Raw genomic sequence first — 18,774 nt, forward strand, 5'->3', positions numbered from 1 at the left:
TCTTACATTGTTTTTAATGCTTCAGAAGAAATAGAGCTGGAAAAACTGCAGAACAGGAAGAAGAAAATGGAGAGATCACTAATCTTGGAAAATGTTTATTTTAATGAATGCACTTGTAAAGCTATCCAACCTGTAAAGCCATAAAGAAAATAAATTGTTTTAAAATGTTTAAATATAGAATATTAGTTCACCTCCTTCAGTTTCAGGATAATAGGAAACTAGTGATTTTTTTTTTTCAGATGCTGAACCTTCAAGGTTTACAAACCAAGTAGCCTTAAACTCTGCCATTTCACAGTGAGAGAATTCCAAAGCTGCTTGTACGGTCATTTGCTTTTTGTGAAGAGCTTTGCATGGTAATATTGACATGCAAATAGAGGATTTGAGGTTCAGAAAGGTGAAATTGCCTGCTCAGTGGATCCTAGAAGTCATTCCAAATCCTGTCTCAGTTCTCATACTCTCTACACATTCTCAATTCGAACACTTTCTGAAAATTTCCCTCAAGGCTGTCTAGTTTAATCACGTTCATATGCTTCCTTGCTATTATTTCAGTGCTAGCAGTTATTATCTGTCAGGTTCAACAACAGAAAAAAAGTCTTGTGCTATATATTTTGGACACTGGAAAAGAGAGAGCCAGGGTGTGCTCTCAGCTGTGCTGTGAACATGTAATCTGAAAGCATTCCCATTTCTCACAGATGTATTGATTTCTGTATAGAGCTCTGCCAGCTAGAGTATGAAGTATTGGTTATCCCTGAAATGTGAATAACAGATAGCTGTTCTTGTTTTCCCCGTCTGCTTCATCAGCTTATTTCTTTAAACCTAAGTAAAGTCTAAAATAATATATAGAACTATTGAATTTTACATAGAAACAGTAGGAAGTCATCGATGCCAGTGTTCTAATTGTCCAACTTACTATTTATAGATATATTGAATGTTTTACAGCCAGAACAAGAAAAGTGTGTTGCTTTCTGTGCAGGCCTTCAGAGTTGATGAACATTGATAGCTGGAGGCAGTGACAATGCAAAAATATAGCAGAGGCAAACTCAAAAGATATGAATAGTTTAAATCAACTCCCAGGCTTCTAGTGTTGGGAATCTGAACTGCAGGTTACCTGGACAAAGCCCCCTAATCCTAAAAAGGAACGTTACCAGCATTAGAAATGAAGCTGTACAAAGTGTGCTGTTTTAATAATGCCAGCAATAACAGTGAAAGAAAAATACTAAGAATTTTGGCCTAATTGGTGAAGGCTACGAAAGGAGACAGGTCATGGAACAGTTTGTTTGGTTTGAGCAGTGTTCAGCTACAATAAGGGAGGCCTCCGTTTTTGAGTTTTTTGTCATCTGTAATCCTGTAGATGTGGCAGAGTTCATGTCCCAGTGGCTAAATATGGTACCTGTATATCTATAATTCCTTCCTACTTCTAGCAGCACACTTACTGTCCTTTTGTCCAACTTAATCTGTTTGTCCATCACTTACTTTTTGTCAGATAGTTTATGTAAAAAGGGAAAGTCCTGATTTCCCTCAAGCTTGTTGCAGTAGCTTTTCTCTGTTGACAGTGATGACAGTTAATGAGGATAACTCTTTTCTGAATGAGAATAACTGGCCCCTACCAGGTTTACTATGAATGCTGATCCAAAAAAAAAAAAAAAAAAAACTAAAAAAACCTTTTGTTAATAAATCTTTTAAAAAAATCACAGCAAAATCTGACAGCTTAATTCTTCTTAAGATGCTAATAGACCTCAATTAAAACAGAAAAAAGGCAAATGATACCTTTTGAAGGACAGAGTTCTGACCTTGGGGCCCTTTTCCTTCCCTGTACATCCATTTTTGACAGGATCTGCTTTTTGTGATCTGTCACATCACACACTACTGCAGGTTTGCAGAGGGTTGCTGTGCTTTGCATTCACCTTTGTTACTGTCTCCTTTTTGTGAAAGATACAGACAAGTGTGAGAGACACTAATGAGACTGGTGTGTTCTGTTCCATGAGACTCCACTAGAAACCAAATGACTGAACTCATCTGAGCTTTCCCAAGAATAATAAAAATGCTTTAAAATTTCATCTGGAAGGCTGGTTGTGTTTTGCTACCCTTTCCATGTACAAGAGACAGCCCTTGCATGAGTATTCTTATCAAGAGAAAGATTTTTTTTTTCAACTTCAGAAATGATATAGAAAGGAAAGAGTCAAAAAACCATAAATAACTGGCTTTGTCAAGATGTCACTCAAATAGACAAGAAATACTGCAGAAATTTAGCACGCAAAGCAACAAAAATGCACATCTGCATTCGTGCCCGTAGCTCCACGTGTAGCTGGATGTATGTATTGACACCCATATGCACTTAAATATCTGCAGGTAACGTATTTGTGCAAATGTGAATGACTCTGAACCTTCACCTCTCTGACTTAACAAAATGATTTCCCTGGGAATGAAGTAATCTGACTAAATTTCAGCACCATTGAAGATTTGAGCCTTTTCTGTTTTTGTTCAGAGCTGACATATGACGGCTGACCAGCATAATTATTCTTTTGTTCTGTCACTGGATGTATTACATGAGCTGCCTTCTATAGCCAGGAACGGAGAGAAAGCAATTCATTACAGTGGCTCTCTGTTGGGATTTCTGTTACCTGATTCTGTTATGGATAACAACTTCTCTGAGAGGCATTCACAGACTGTCTGCAGTCATCTTGCATTATTAAACAAGTAGAAATTAACTTCTGCTGACAACGCTGTCTGCAGCTTGTACCTTTCTCATTTTTGCTGCCATCTTAATGCACTGCACAACTTGCATCTACTGCACTGAGTCTGTATTAAAGCATTCGAATGTTTTGCATGCAGCTTTCTGTTAGAATAGACTGTGAAATACAGTAGACCCTTTTCTTTCTTGTATATCCCTGAGAATGACTTTGTTGGCGCATGTTTACAGCCCTGGGGCCTGAGCCAGCTAAGAGGATTTGGTGTGTGGTAGGGATACTGAAATGCAGAATCTTAGAGATTGTAATTACTTGACTCATTAAATTGTTGACAGTTAATTGGCTCAAACTGGCACATACAGGGAAGTTCCATTACAGTTCTGAGCAAACTGTGAAGATCAGAAAAGCTTTGCTAGGGATACCTAAACAGATAGGGGGGCTTGCTTCGATAGTCCCAGAGTAGTGCTCATCTACGTTCTCTGTTTGTTTTCATTTTCAGTCGTCTTACTGAAATTGTTCTGCAAAGTCAACACAACTTTGTGTCGCCTACCTACTGTAGGTTAATTATCAGGTTTCTTTTAGCCAGTTTGAAGAGAAATGATCCTTAACAGTCTCCCTGCCTAAATGTATCACAGCCAGAATGCCTTGGCAGAATGCCATTCTCTTTGCACTTTGAGAATGGGAGGGAGGGAAAGAAAGGAATGCAAAGCTGGCCTGGTCTGACAAGTATGCATATCAGGAGAGGGCTTGGCATTCCTTTTATTATTATTTTTCCACTGTTTGGTTGTGGGAGTTTTTTTGTTTGTTTTTTGTTTTTTTTTCCAGCAGTTTGTGGCTTGCACTGGACTTTAATACTATAAGGTAAGAGGTAGGGATTGACAGTTGCATGTTGGATGGGTTCATAAGTAGTACTTAGTGCTCAGAAAATCTTCAGCATTAATAGAATAAGCAGAGCACGGTGGTGTAAACGCTGGTACTGACAGCATCCACACGTAGGACCTGTTTGGTTTAGTTCAGCCTTGGCCAGAAGGTCCACTCTCTGGAGGTCATGCTCAGCAGTGACTTCTTTAGGCCTTCTCTGTCTGGAGAGACTGGCAATTATCCGGTCACTGGAAATTTGAGAACATTCTGCAGCACTTTCAACCTTCTTTTGACCATGGATTATAATTTAAAATTTCAGAAGTTATACTAATTAATCTGCTGTGCAGTGAGAGCAGGACACAAGGAGGACTATGCCTGATAAATAAGTCCTTTGACTTGTTATTTGAAAAAGTAGTCTGTTTCACACCTTGAGTAATTCATTCTCATTCTTATTACATAGAAAAGGGTGTTTGTGGACTATTATCTTTTTAGGCAGTCCCACAAGTGAACAGTGCAAAGGGATGAGTCAGTCAGTCTTCATGCCTAGGGAGAAACCAGCTAGTCTACTTTATAGTAGATGATGAAATTGTTTAGTCATTCACCTTTACTACTGAGGAGGAAGGTGAAAAATGTTAAGTATTCAGAAAATAAATAGTAACCTATAGATTTAGCCAAGAATCTGTCATAATTTCATAGCTATGTACTGTTCTAGAAGACTCGTGCCATATCCTTTTTTCCTCAGTTTGAGCTTCATGCTCCATGAACTCTAATCTTGATATCCATAGTCTCTTCTCAGGCTTACCTGTTTTTAAAACTTGAATTCTAACTTTTGCTGTAGGCTTGGTCTTGAAGTCTTTTGCCTGACTCGCCCTATTGTGTGTTGGAATTTCTGACTTACGTTTCATGCTGTAGTCAAAAATAGCAGATTGGTTCTTCCAGCAGTGACACTTGCACAGTGTTAAGATTTCAAGTGTGTTTGCTCTGGCTCTGTGGTTACTTCAAACTGTACCCCCACACTGTACTGGGATTCTGATACCCCTTCTGCGTTACAGAAGTAGAAAGCTGGTGTTGAAATAATGAATAGTCAGTGTCAGAATTTATCAGCCCAAGAGATTGTATTGGCTAATGCAGTTCCTCTGAATCCTGATGATGAAAAGCAGACATTGCTCTTTAATCTATAATATGAGAAAATCTCTTTGTCTCAGAGATGTTTCAGGAGCAGTTGGAGGACATTTCTATCTGCTCTTCTGAGAAAACTGATGGGCATGTTGAATACCAAAGCTTAAGAGACCATAAGATGACTTCTGGGAAAAGCATCATTGATAAGGCATTATTTTTTTTATAGATCTTACATTGTTTATTCATTAAGCAAAGCATTTCATACTTGACAAGTCATAAAATAGACAGGAGTTTTGTTTATTGTCTTCCAAACCAGACAGATGTATGTAAGCTTTTAGCTTCATCCATGAACTGTTAGAGCAAGAACAATGAAGAATTACAGTTGACAACTAACTCCCTGTTATGCTGAAGTCTTAGAAAAACTCTATCTTACGGAACAGTCTTCTTTAATTTGAAACAGTAGATTCACAATTGGCTATCTTAATTTCTGCATGTTTTATTTTCAGTTGTTTTGAGCTGAAGACACTTTTTAGTGTTTTTGTTTGTTTGTTTGTTTTTTGTGTGTATTAATTTGCGTATAACCTCCTTGGTGAAACTGAGACTTCAAGAAGGTAATTGTGTTAATTGTCCATGAAAAGAAAACAGATTGCTGGAGCTGTTCAGAGTTCTTGTTTCCAATGTGTGTCATGACTCCATTAGTGAGAAGCATCTCGATTTATTTCAAAGGAAAATCAGCCATGAGCCAGTCTGTGAACTGCCTCATGCAGCTCTTCTTGCACTACAAGGCGTGGTCAAAAAAAATGTTGATGATAGAGATATGGTATGTAGATCATATTTGTAATCAGATTTACTGGTGTATGACATAGCTCTGGGGCCAGTTACCCCTCTGCTGCCACAGCTCCTCATCAGATATGGCTGCACCAGGACGGAGAAGTCCTTCTTAAGTTTCCAGGGTGATTTCTTGTCCGTGGTGGAGCTGGTTTCAGGCCTTAGGGGGCTTAATCACAATCGATGCCTGCAGTTCGCTGCTGCTGCCTCTGAGTGGCCTCCACTGCTCGTTGAGTCGCTCTTTCTTTCTCTGCGAGCTCGCTCTCTGTTTTTCTGCCTCTCTTTCTCCCCTCCTTTTATTCCAGCAGTCAGGCAGCTAATTAACTGCACAGGCCGGCCTTCAGTGCATAATATTGTAATGAGGTAGGAGGGAGAGCCACAGCTGCTCCAGCATGAGCAGCAGGCTCTGTTCCTGGTGCCAGGAACTAGGAAGGAGCTGACTTTTTTTTCCTTTGTAAGTTGACCGAAGCGCAGACGTTACCAGCAGATAAAGGCAGGTCTGCCTCTGAGAGCATGGGGTCCTAGAGGAGCCTGGGGAAGAGCTGGCGGTGACTGAAGATGGGCAACCAGCCTGGGCGAGTGGAGGAGCACGACCAAGGTCTGTATGGTCGGGCGGCTGCCTGCCCAGCCCTGCGCTACGCCGGTGCTGCTGCCTGCAGCTTGCGGGGCTGTAACTGCAGGGGTTGGGGTTTTGTTCTCGGGGAGCTTACCTGCAGTGTCCTACCGAGCGAAAAAAGAGGCTGTTGGCATAGCTAAAGCTGACAGCTTTGAGCCTGCCAGTGAAATTAGGGCTGTTTACCTTGTAACTTGTAAATGGTATTCATTACAGTTCCATACCTGAGCTCACAGCATCGTCCTCGGGGGAATTTCTGAAAGAAATCCTTCGGTCAGAACAGAACGCCGACAAGGGAGGGACCTCGGTGCCTGACAGATATAATTTCATGTAGTCTGCATGATGCAGCTAAAAAGTTACAAAGCTAATCTAGTGATGTAACACACAGTTTGTTAGAATCTGCAGCTTGGTGTCTTAGCCTTTACAATTGTTTGTAGCCTCCAGCCTGATATTTTCTAGGCCTTAGAATTTAAAATGATGCCTTTGTGGACGGTCTTCCCACCATTGTCTTTCAGAAGTGTAATGCTTTATATGTTAATCAGTAGCAGCTTTTATAGAAAGCCAAGAGTCAGGTATATCTACTTCCCTTTGTGCCAGATGTCTCTACCGTAAGCTTGGAGATAATAGTGATTTGTTCCTGATGCTGAAGTACTGCCCTTTGATTCATTTTGTTTGCTCCCCTAATACCGAATGAGGAAAAACAGTAGGCCCTCAGATTTCTGCTGTTAGTTCCTGTTCAGGCTTAGAACCCTCCTGCATGCAGAAACCAGCATCAGTTGGATTTCCTGGCGCTGTGTGTCTTATTGTTGTGTGGGAATTCCATTCACAAAATTTAGTTGAAGCTGTTATTGAGTGATGGGTGTTTCTTCATTGCTTTTGTTTAGATGTGTAGCTATTGTTTTAGAAGTAAATGTGTATACCTGAGCTCTGGTGTTGTGCAGAAGGCGTTGCATTGCTGCTCTAGAATCACACATAATAGATCTGCTAGTGTGTGCTCGAACAGCAGTTAGGTGTAGTGGAGAACTCTCTAGCAGTATGTTAATCAGCAGGCTGATGAGGAACACAAAAGCTGCCAGTATCCAGTCACCAGAAGAAATGCTGCCCTAAGGGAAACTTAAACTTTAGGCTGGGAAGTATGGCTGTTCCAAACCTGGGCTCTGAAATCATCCCACTGCAAGCTATGGAGGTATTGCTGAAACCAACCATGTTACTGTCATTTGAGGAGGGATGATGCTGATGATAAACTGTGGGGCGATGGATAATGGCATGGGTAGCACTGCTAACTTCTGGTCAGAGTTTGGGAAGATTGGCTATCATTTTTCAGGGCCAGTGGCAGAATTTGAACAGCTTGTTACTATTAACTTAAATGACAAATGAATGCACAGACTCCTTGTGGGTTTCGAGAATCTCTTTCAACCTTTGTTTACTCTTGTCCTGTGATTTATTTATGTGAAGGAGGTAGGGTTATATTTCTGTAGCATCTATAAATCTTAAAAACTTCTCAGTTTTTAACTGTAGGCCGTACTAAGTCTTGTTTTAGTATGATCTCAAGGTTCATAAGATATAAACAGGACTAAAACACAGATTTTATATTGGACTGAATGCTCAAAACTTTAATTATGAAAAAAATCTTCCAGGAACACCAAAGCAGAACTAAATTGTGACAACATATTCCATGCGTGAGATCTCAGACTCTGAAAGTCAGAGGATAATGTAAAGACATCGGAAGCTGTAGTTGTGTTCCTTCTAGACAGGGCTTTTTATTGATGTAGCTCATATTCCAGGTTTAACTACAGAAATCAGTTCTTAACCTGTTTCCCTTATAATATCCAGTGTCATCTTGTTTGTTTTTCTTCTCAGGAAATCTTACAGACACTGCATGTTTCATCTTCAGTCTTTCATCCCAGAACTTACTGTACTGGGTTGCCACAGGCAGGTTTTAAAAACACTTGTTCCTTCTATCGATGTCACCAGACCACAGAAGTCTTTAACAATCTGACTCTGAATACCTCTGTTATGATGCATATTGTAGCCTAGAATGAGATACTTATTTCCATACACTTAGGAGAGTACAAAGTACTTTGACAGGTTTTCTGTTGAGTGTGAATACAAAAAGCAGGACATGGGCATGCACAGCTTTTGGCCTAACATAGCTACTGTTTTACAACAAAGATCAATTGTAGTTTAAAACCTATAAATAAAATAATACAGGCCCAGAAGCAATGTTTCTGGGGACTAACTGCGAGCTAACAGTCAAGATGCAAGATGTATGGATACAGCAGTGGTAACCCCAAGTTCTGGGTGGGTTGGTCAGTGCTATTGAGGAACAGGAAGGAAATTATTGGGCCCAAGCGGAGCGGTTTGAAGCTGACATCTGAGTGTGTTGGGCTCTGAAAGAAATTTAGCTAGAAAATGTGAGAGGGGTGAAGACAGAGAAAGTGGATGTTAGATACATTGCATGCTTTTTTGAAGTAAACCCCTTCTGATGTCTAATGGTTATATTTGGAACCAAAGGTTTACAGGACTCTGTAACAGCCAAGTATCAATTTAGATTACATGTTGCTAGGAGTGCAAGAGGAATCAGGGATAATACTTGTTACACTCTACAGGTCTTTCCTGACTTTGAACTTCAAGTCTATTTTAAACCATTTTTAAAATAATTTGTTAGAACTTTGTTTTGTGGTGTTGTGACCAAAGTTTGCACCATGTTTGCCAAAGCTCTCCTGCGTGCAAAGTGGGTAAGTAGTAACTATCTCCAAGGGCTCTGAATATTCGGATTTAATGAGCATGCTGAGTTTTTAGAAGAACACCTGTGAAATAGTACCAAAAATAAGTTGTAAAAACAGTAGTGAATATTGCTGCAATTCATCAGTAGAATTAGTTTTCTGCTTCTGAGACTGGCTGCCTCAAATAGAAGGAACCATTAGTGCATATGCAGGCCAGGGCACCTGTGAAATTGTTGGAACATTTCATGGGAACTGTATGGAAGAATACATACTATGCAGTGCAGAAACATTTATTGAGAGAAGCCTTTCAAGCATCAGTTTGCCTTGGAAACAGTGAGGCTGCCAATGTTTGTGGACAGGAGTGCTAAGATTCTTTGACATTGGTTGACTTGGTAATAGTGGGGTTTTGTTTATCCTCTAAACATCTGCAGGTGATGTGGTGATTAACAATATCTTTGAGAAGAGGTGGAAAAAGTGACTCAAAACATGCAAAAACTTTGAAAGCAGCAGTTGAATGGGAAATGTTAACTTCTCTAGCTGGAACAAGGTAATGAGTGGGGTTATCCAAGGGTTAGACTTTTTTTGGGACTGTGCTTATTTGTAAAACATGCTTACATGGCTTGGATGAGGATATCAGATGTCAGTGCACGCACTAAGGCGGTATTGATCTGTTTTCTTGTGCCTGTTTTGCCCTGACCTAGGGGTGGCTTCATTTTATGTTTCAGTGCAGGGGAGATAGTCCGCAAAACATCAGACCCTGTCAAGGTAAAGGGTAGAACTATTATTTCTAGTAATGTCTGATTTTCCTTCTCAAGGAGTACATTTGGGTCTTTCTCTGGGTGCTCCCTTCAGTCTCTGTCTGCTTCTCTTCCTTTCTTTTAAACATGGGAACCACTCATTTTAACTGTTCTATGTCAGCACACCGTTTCTGCCAAGCAAGAGCTCCAGAGAACAGATGAGTTTAATGATGGTGTGGGGGGAAGGGAGGAAGGCGAGAGGGGCCAGCAGAACTAATGAATCACATAACAGCTTTCATGGAAATACCGACAGCCAGTCATGTCCTCTTCGAGCCCAGGCAGCAAGCTGTAGACCTTTTGTTCCCAGTGGAGCCAGCAAACCACAGAATTAAACTATCCCAGTGGATACTTTAATTCCTTAGTCACCTCTTCCTCCCACAAGTCACTCTTGCACGAGGGTTTTACAAATGCTTTCATTCTTCAGAGTAGTAACACACTGCTGATTAAACTAGCATTGAAGGAGCTTATTTTCCCCCAGAGAGTAATTTTTACTTGACTTAAGCCTCTCTTCCAAGGCCAGTTAGGGCCAGCTCTGATTAGCCTTGTGATGTTACTCAACTGGAGTGACACTATTAAATCATTTCAGAAATACTGACAAACAGATGTCAAATAGCAGTAGTGTGTTCTGCTCTGTAGGCCAGCGAAATGAGTACAGCCAAGAGACTATGTCACTATTTGGACAGACCTCTTAGAGGAATTTAGTCATGAGTATGAGTAACTAGCTGCCTCTGAAAATATCTGTTTGAGGCAGACTTAAGTGATAATCAGAGGTCCCCTGATCCCAAGTTGAGAGGCCAGTGAATGCTAAATTTGTGGAAGAGATCAGTAAAGTTCTGCTTAATGCAAGGGCCCTTACAACATTTGGCGTTGGCTGGGAGGATGTGCTGAGTGGGAGTACTTTCTCTGGGGGCAGGACTGAAGCTCTTACAGAAAGAACTTCTAGGGCATGGCAGGCAGCAGGATGTGGTTTATGGATTTTGTTTTGTGTTAAATTGTTTCGCTGTTGAAAATTAAAACCATTCTTGGAAAAAAAGCAGGGAACTGCTGCTGCAGTTGAGGAATCTTACTGGGTGAGGTAGTCAGTGGAGGCTTTGTCCTATGGATAGAGCTCTGCACACTGCTTCTTCCCAGCACTGGGGATGTTTTAGAAAGTATGAATAGTAGATCTGGTATAACGGTAAAGGTAAAAGCTAACTTTCACACATGTCTATGTCCTCTGAGAAGAATTACATCTCTCGTTTTTGTTCCTCTGTATGCTCTGGTGCTGTCAAAGATGATCAGTGGAAGTAGGACTCCACTGAAGCAATTGGTAAAATTCTTACTTGCTTCAGTAAAGTCCTATTTACTAATGTATAGGAAAGGGGTGTTAGGGGCACGGTGCAGTTAGTGGTTTGACATATGGTGCTTATCTTGGCTGACTTTTCCTCCTTCTCCTACTGAACTGTAATTTATCCTTTACACTTATTTTGCATTTCTTTGCTATGTACTCTGGATAATATTCAGAATAATTAGCTTTACTCTTCAGTTTGCAATGAACTAGTAGTTGTACATATAATTTGATGAACGGCAACTAGTCCTGTTTTAAGAAGTTGATTGCTTTCTATGCTCTGTTCCATTTCTAAACAAAATAGTATCTGGAAATACAGTGGCTACTGAAAAGCAAACAAACCAAGAATAAAACATGCAAAATATTTCTGAACAAACTTAATCACTAAGGATGCTGCCCTTCTGCACAGCTTCTGCCTCAGAACGCATTAGGCATCTCAGACTCAGAGGATTTTCTGCTGTATTTTTAACACCCTAAAGGTCTTCTGCAAATTTCACATTGCAGCATTTATAATGAAGATGTAGAAATCCTTATAATGCTGTGTAATTATGCCCCATGTAATCACTTTTGTAGGATTGTTTCTACAAGGGTGTGGATAACAATAAATTTGTTGGCACAAGTCAAGTTCTCTGCAAGAGAGGGAAGAGAAAGACCTTCAAAAGCATATCTGAATGTTTACTTTCATAGCCAAAAACACATACATCTCCTAAAACAATACAGAGGTGATTCGTCAGAATTGTGCAGAGAAGAGACAACTCAGAAGTAAGTTCAGTCAGTCACAATTAGCAGCTGGTAACTGTGGATGAGACAGCTTTCATGAACGCCAGTCGTTGCAGGGTTGGGTATTCTCCTCTCAGGGAAAGCATGCAAAGCACCAACCTGCTGAGTGTGAGAGCCCTGCTGTTTTCCTACCAGTGACATAATAAAATAATTGGTAAGCAGCAGCCTGTAGAGAAAATGTTACTTTTATTGTGGATGAAATTGCCAAAATCCTGTTTTCTCAGAAAACACAAAGACACACATCTGTTTGGTCATATACATTTTTAATGCTTTTTCTAAGTCTTGTTCCCAAGAATATATAATGTCAGCAGTAGTGCTGGTACTCTAGCACTAGGCAGGGATGACACACTGGTGTCATACCCGTCTCCACTGGCAAACGCCATGCTGTGGGTAGGAAGTGTGCTCCCAAAAACTGATGCAGTTTGTAAATCTTTAAACATGTTTAAGCCCTTGTATAACTGAAGGTTGTGTGCCTGGTTTTATCAGGCTAAAGCAGCGTGCAAACATTTTGGTTTATGTTTGCAGCCTCTTTAAGTACATGGCAGTAGCTTTGTTTAACCCGAAGCTGTGTATCAGTGCTGGGCTTACTGTCCATTTCAAGGAGATAGGCACACAGCTCTGATATTTTTCCAGGCTTCTCCTGAGCAAAAGTTGGTGGTGATCAGCCTTCCAGAGGGAAGAGACAGCACTCTATGAGGAGCTGGAGATATTTCCACGATCCTTATCTAGTTTTGCGAAACTCTGCTTTTACAAAACCTTGTTGACTTTGAAGAATGGGTTAATCAAGTTAGAAATTGGTCTCTCCCTCCTCCACTCACAATTTCTTTGAGGCTGCTTGACTGTAGAAAATCTTTGACTGATCTTTTAATTAAAAGTGCTTTTTATTTTCTTTTTAACCAAGGAGTTGAAGCTCTTCCTGCTTTGAAGTGGGCAACTTTTTATAGATAAACATCTCATTATGTTATGAGATTTCTTCCTCTCTGTCCTTCTGTCTCTTTCCTTGATGCATCTCATCCTGTGCTGATGGAGTTTTAAGGATTTCAGCCCCATTCCCAGTGTCAGTTCTTCAGGACAGTGCTCTTTAGCTCCCTTCCTGCTCTCTCAGCAGAGCTAAGGCTCTAGATGAGCTGTGGAAACTAAACACAGTTCTGTCCCTACTCCCTCATTGCAGCAAGCTGGAAACAACAATAAAACTGGCTTTATTATGTGGTCATCACATTCTAGTAAACAAAAAACAGTTGAAATACCAGTGCAATGTGTATTGGTATTAAGTATTAAGCAAACAATTAAAAATGTAAAGGCCTCTATTTTTTTAAGTCGTGCCCTCTGTTTTGCACAAGAAGGAGGAACCTTTTTTCATATCTTAATTTTTGTTCCGTTTCTTCCCCCTCTATCTGGATTAGCAGGGTTTGAGAATTCGTGAGGAGAGAAATTATTTTGGCTCAGTCAGCCATGGCCTTTTGGCCAAGTGTGGGGCAGCATTCCTGAACTGGAGGATTCGGGTCATGGTTTCCTAATACAAAGCACTCGGCAGCAGCACTGACCAAAGGCATTTTCAGCTGCTTCATTCCTCTGCAGTGGCTTGCTGCTCCCTCAGTGGGATGAGCACAAGCGTTTATGGGAAGGATGGTGAATTAGATCAGAATCTGTCTTTAACAAAGAAAGGTGAAGAAGAAAAAGCATGCAGATAGTTCTATAGCCAAAATAATTCCCCGAGTCAGCTCTCAACCTGGCTTCCTGAGCATTTAAATAGATTGAATTCTGCAAATGTTGATATCAAGCATTTCCCCACTTCAGGTCACTTTTTGGTTATCCTTTGTGCATGTAGATGCATCAGTTGAGTCTTGTGGTTCAGGTGATACACAGCACTGATGTGTGTCTGGAAGGAGCAGGGTTCTGTTCATTTCTCTTTCCTTTCGGATTCTTGGACCAGGAGGCCTTGGGCGACTGTTCTTTTTTGACCACCAGACACAGCTCAGATGTTAATGTACAGCTGTGACAGCCATTGTATATGCACTGTGTGTATAGGAATGTGTCTACTTGCTACTCAGCGATGACTATTACTAACTGAATTTACACAGTTGGATTAAGGGGTTTGTTTGTGTTTTAATTTCCTGTATTTATTGAAACACTTAAAGCTGGTATTCTATCTAATTTAATTGTGTTTCCCAGAAATGGGGGAGTATAGCTGCCATGTTACCACTGTTAATTCAGCAGTGCCAGACAGTAGTGACAGACTACTGGGCTTGATTAGTGAGGAAGTAATTTTCTGAGCTGAAGATGATTCTCTACTGGTTTGCAAACAAGAATAGAGGAATATCCTGGAATTCTTAATACAAATAATAGTCACTTATCTCAGGGAAACTGTATGTAGTACAGCCATCTCATCCAGAAATTAGCTGGATTTCTGTAAATTCCACCAGATTAATGTTGATATAATACTATGTAAAACATTTTAGTCATCCTTTCTAGAGGGAGACGGGTTATAGTCAGCAGGTGACTGTGTTTTTGGCAGACCCACAGGTATTAACAGTTCCTAAATAAAGTAGACTTGAGTTTACAAGAGGACATGCCAGTAAGCATACATGTGATATAGAGTTTCTCTCAACATTTGCTAGACCATTTGCTTTGGATGTCTGTTTGTTATGCCAGGTTGCTGGGTACTCTTAAATACAAGGCAGTGCAGTGGTAGATGGCAATTGCACTCCTTGTCTGCACCCAGATTGGCAGAGATGATAAAGTTTTGTTAATGTGTGGGGTTTTGTATATTTCATTTTAAAGGTAAATACTGTGGTATTCTCGTGTATGTCGTGGTGCAAGAGGCCTATGGCACAGTGCAGGCCCAGGTACAAAACTGTATTATCTTCAAAATAGGCGTTGAGTTTTCATTTGATACTTAACAAACTTCCAGAAAATTCAAGCAAATATCTTAAGGAATGCTCAGAGGAATTCTGCTTTGTATGGACATTGGTGCGTCTGTCAGGGTTAAGAGATTTTAACTATGGCTGCGGTTATTCAGAGAGGAATTCTATATGAACAGGCCAACAAAGAGGAAAGAAAGTTCATGTTGTAATGACTCTTTAGTCTCTGTTTAATGAAAGAGTGAAGGTGTTATTTGAACAGATGCTTCTATGTAGTTAAGTGTTAGATTATCAAAAGCACCTTTGTTATTCTGCAGCCATCCTCTTGTCTCTTTTAAAGTGGGGTGGAGTCTAGGCGAACCTTCCCAAAGATTTGCTGACCCGCAAAGGTGTTGGCTCTATGACTAATGTTCTGCAAACAGACTCATTCAGGAGAACCACAACTGGCCAAGCCTAGATCTGCTTTGTTTGCTGTTGCGTAAAGGCTTGGGTAGCAGAGAGCATTGCCTTTCTGCAGGGAAGCTCTGAAAGAGATGGAAAACAACACATTCTTTTTTGTTACTGAGGAATATCCAAAGGAGTGTCTAGCAGAGTGGTCACTGAGAACTGCTGACAGGCTAACCCATTCAGCTCGTACCCTTCATCAAGCAGATCAAGCTGGAATTGTTTGTTGCTGTGCAGTAGTGTCAGTCTTTGTCCTGATCTTTACCTGGATGGATGATGGACCAGATGTTTTAAACATCTTGTTCTTGAATATGAAATTCTAAACAACTTAAGCAATTTTGAAAATAACAGCAGGTGATGATTAGCCTCTTGACACCATTCTCTGGAAATCTGGCCTTCTGCATCCAGTACTGCTCTCATTCTAAGCTACAAGAAGCACTTAACAACTGATTCGGATCTTAAGCTGATTTCATCACATGCATTCACTCAGTATTCATTATCAAACTATCTTGCTGTCAGCATGTCCAAAGGATTTGGGATACAAACATTAAATAACATGACAGACTATGTATAAGGATCTGTCTGTGTATCTTATGGAAGACTTTAGTCCAGTAGAGGATTGCTGTTACATCTGCCCTCCCTTATAGCAGTTACGCTTTTTGTCTTTCCAGCCTGAAACGTATCAGTGTTTCCTGTGGAAACTGTTTCCTGTTAATTAGGATATGGAAGATCTCTGGATAGCAGGGAAATTGTTTTTTTCTTTTTTTGTTTAACTTTTTCATTTTCTTTAAGCAAAGCAATGTAACGACAGGGAAAATATGGCATTTTAATTACATTTAGTTACTGTACAAAACTCTGAAATCTTTAAATGAAAAGAGTACTTAAGAGTCAAATGTACACCGATCATTGTTCTGTGCTATATAGTCAGCATTTCCCAAAACACAGTCCTATTTTACACTTCATCAAATTCAGAAAGGAACAGTGATGGAGAAAGGAAGGTGAAAATAAATTGCAAAGTCGCCTAGACTTTCCATTCAAATTTGAGCTCTTAATGGCTCATCTGCTTTTGGGAAAAGTCATATTAAGCTCTGGGGTTAATCAGGACCTTGTGAACTCAGAACAACATTTTCAAAAGGCAACAGAAAGGGTGGGTCATCTCCTTTTAACATGTACTATTTTACAGCAGGGAATCAAATGGGAATACAATGGTTCCAAGGTAGTACTGTCTTTTTTGAGTTGGCAACCAATTAATTGCTATCGGTGATCTTATGAAGTTGTATATTAACACACTGCGTTAAGTCATCATTCATTTTGTGGCTGGAAATTACCTAAGTGGTACTTGGGTACTGAATTAATTTCAAAAACGACACATAAAAGCTGCTATTACCCATCTTGAAACATCAGCTTGTAAATCTGTTGTGAAATTATGACAGTTCAATTTGATGTCTAGCACCATTTCAGATGTCTTCAGACATCACTGTTGCTCTCTTGGTGCCTCCCCAGCAGAGTACATATCTCCCATAGGCGCTGTCAAATCTTTCAGGTCAGTGAAGGTATTTTAAAAGTACTTAGAGAGCAGCCAAAGTGACACGAGACATCTACATTTTGCTTTCCTACATTGTGTCATAAACTGGGTGAGATTAAGGTATGTCTGTGGCCCATATTTGTCCAGTTTAATTAAAAATAGTAATAGAACATTACACAGGCAAGAATGAACACACATAATTACATGGTTGCATTACCTGTCCATTACTGTTTGTTACCAATCTGCTGTGGATCATCAGTAGTATCTTAGCAAACCCTGGGTAGATGCAAGCAATGCTGAGTTCAGGATCTACCTTGGAAGTCACAGTCAGAGGATAAGATGAAAGCCAAAGCTGATGAGCAGGACTATTGCAGCTAAACCATGCGTAATAGAGCAAAGTAAAACTATTTGGGGACGTTTAATAACTCTTTTTAGTTGCTGTGCAAACATGGGCTGTTAATAGTATTGTCTTAACTTAGCCATTCTAAATGCTCACAGCATATTAATGATGTTTTTTCTCAGTATTTCACAATAATTACTTTACTGTCTGAGAGATAGAAACCTGTGAGCAGTATGTAGGAAAATAGGTTAAAAAATCATAGTGCCTGGGAATAGAATTCCAGAGCAACAAAAGCAGCAGTCTTCTTTGTTGGCAGAGAGGCTATGAATTTAGCCCATAATTTCTTGCTTCTTTGTCCTTTATTTCTTTATCCCTTTGAAGCCATTTTGAGATGGGAGGGATGGCAAGGAAACATGCGAGACAGTGAAATTGTTTGTTTGTTGCGAATGTGGGAGAAATAATGAAAGAGATGTGACGATCGTTGAGCAGCAGACGATCATGAGAGTGCAAAGTTGTCTGCAGGCAAGTCTGCCTTTTTTTGAAATATGACTTTTAACACTGCAGAGTGCTGTGAATAGTTTTATTTCTTGTTTTGCTGCCCTTGCAATTTGAATAAGGTATCCATTGTTCTAAAAAAATCACACCCAAAAATGAGTCTGTCTTCATGGTTTAGTCTTACATGACTGAAGTGCTTTCTGAAATGAATCAATGATCAGCATGCTTGAATTACATAAATGAACTCTATTCCTACTCAAGCTGTGGAAGAATGAATTATTAACATGGATTTTAAAACATGCTAGAGAATAAACTGTGTGCTTGTATTGTTGTTAGTTTAACAGTTGTCAGGATTACTGTTTGGGAAGAACTTACAGATGGAACATTCCATGTTAATTTATCCCTGGAAGAGCTGAAGTCCATGGCATTAACCTTTGGGTTATTAGTATGTTGATAGAGGGGAGGATTAAGAGAAGGGCAGGTTGTGGGACACAAGTGACACAAAGACCAGAGGCAAAATAGTCTTGTAGTGACTCCAGTTCTAAAAAATAGATTCAATAGAGAAATCAGAACTTACTGCAAGGTGATTCTGTGGTCAAATGAAGTCACTTCCCAGCTGAGATTCTTCCTCTGCTCTGAGATTGGAGAAGCAAGTATTTGAACTAATGCTACTTAAGAATCAAGTAAAATAAATGTAAGTTCAAGGCTTTACTGAAGAGGCAGTGATGTGTTATCTTGGAGCACACAAAGCATGAGGACAGAGTCTTGACGGAATCTTTATTCCTAAATGTCACACATGTTCCCTCTGTGCCTATGGTAAAATGTTTGCCACCTCCCCTGCCTTGCTGTGCTAGTACTGTAACTGTGTTAGCTCTCTTGCAGGAATTTGACTTCTGAACAGCAGGTTATGTGTTCCACCTTCTGGGTTAGGAAATGGTTCTCTCCATTCTCTCTTTGTTATGGCTGCCCCTATGGGAGCTGATGCAACAGGTGCTGGGAACTTAGATCCAATATAGATCAGAGGCATTACGTGGAAAAATTGAAGAGCAATCCTGATCCTTCCTTCTGTGGAATACAATGTAGTTGTGCTGCAAATGGGATTAAAATGGCTAAAGATCATCATGAGGAGTCAACTTTTATCTCGTTAAAGTTCCACTTTGTTTCTGACGCCAGCTGAAAGGCACCGAGTGTCCCCTGGCGAGCAGTAAGGCAGCACAGCAGGCTGTGAGCCAGCAGCTCCGGGGGCCTAATCCTTACTGTCGTAGCATGACCTTGGGCAAGGCGTTCCTGTGCATCTCTCTTCTGTAATCTGGAGGTCACAATTGTCTTCATCTGTAGATTTGAGCATTACATTGTTGTTAGTTTTAAGGT

The 18,774-nt window shown here is 40.2% G+C and overlaps 1 protein-coding gene across 8 annotated transcripts in view; it reads left to right on the top strand.

Moving 5' to 3' along the window:
- The window catches only part of SPECC1 (sperm antigen with calponin homology and coiled-coil domains 1), an 83,444-nt gene that overhangs the window by 23,465 nt on the left and 41,205 nt on the right, over positions 1 to 18,774 (top strand). Inside the window, exons 1-2 of one of the 8 annotated variants that reach the window (XM_015295830.4) lie at positions 5,744 to 5,858; positions 5,955 to 6,093. The exons of 6 other annotated variants lie outside the window; for them this stretch is intronic. In XM_015295830.4, the coding sequence (XP_015151316.1) occupies positions 6,054 to 6,093 (40 nt within the window). In that variant the 5' untranslated portion in view covers positions 5,744 to 5,858; positions 5,955 to 6,053. One more of the 8 variants, XM_004946651.5, reaches the window with a different exon arrangement.

This window comes from Gallus gallus, chromosome 19, assembly GCF_016699485.2.
Source record: "Gallus gallus isolate bGalGal1 chromosome 19, bGalGal1.mat.broiler.GRCg7b, whole genome shotgun sequence".
NCBI lineage: Eukaryota > Metazoa > Chordata > Aves > Galliformes > Phasianidae > Gallus > Gallus gallus.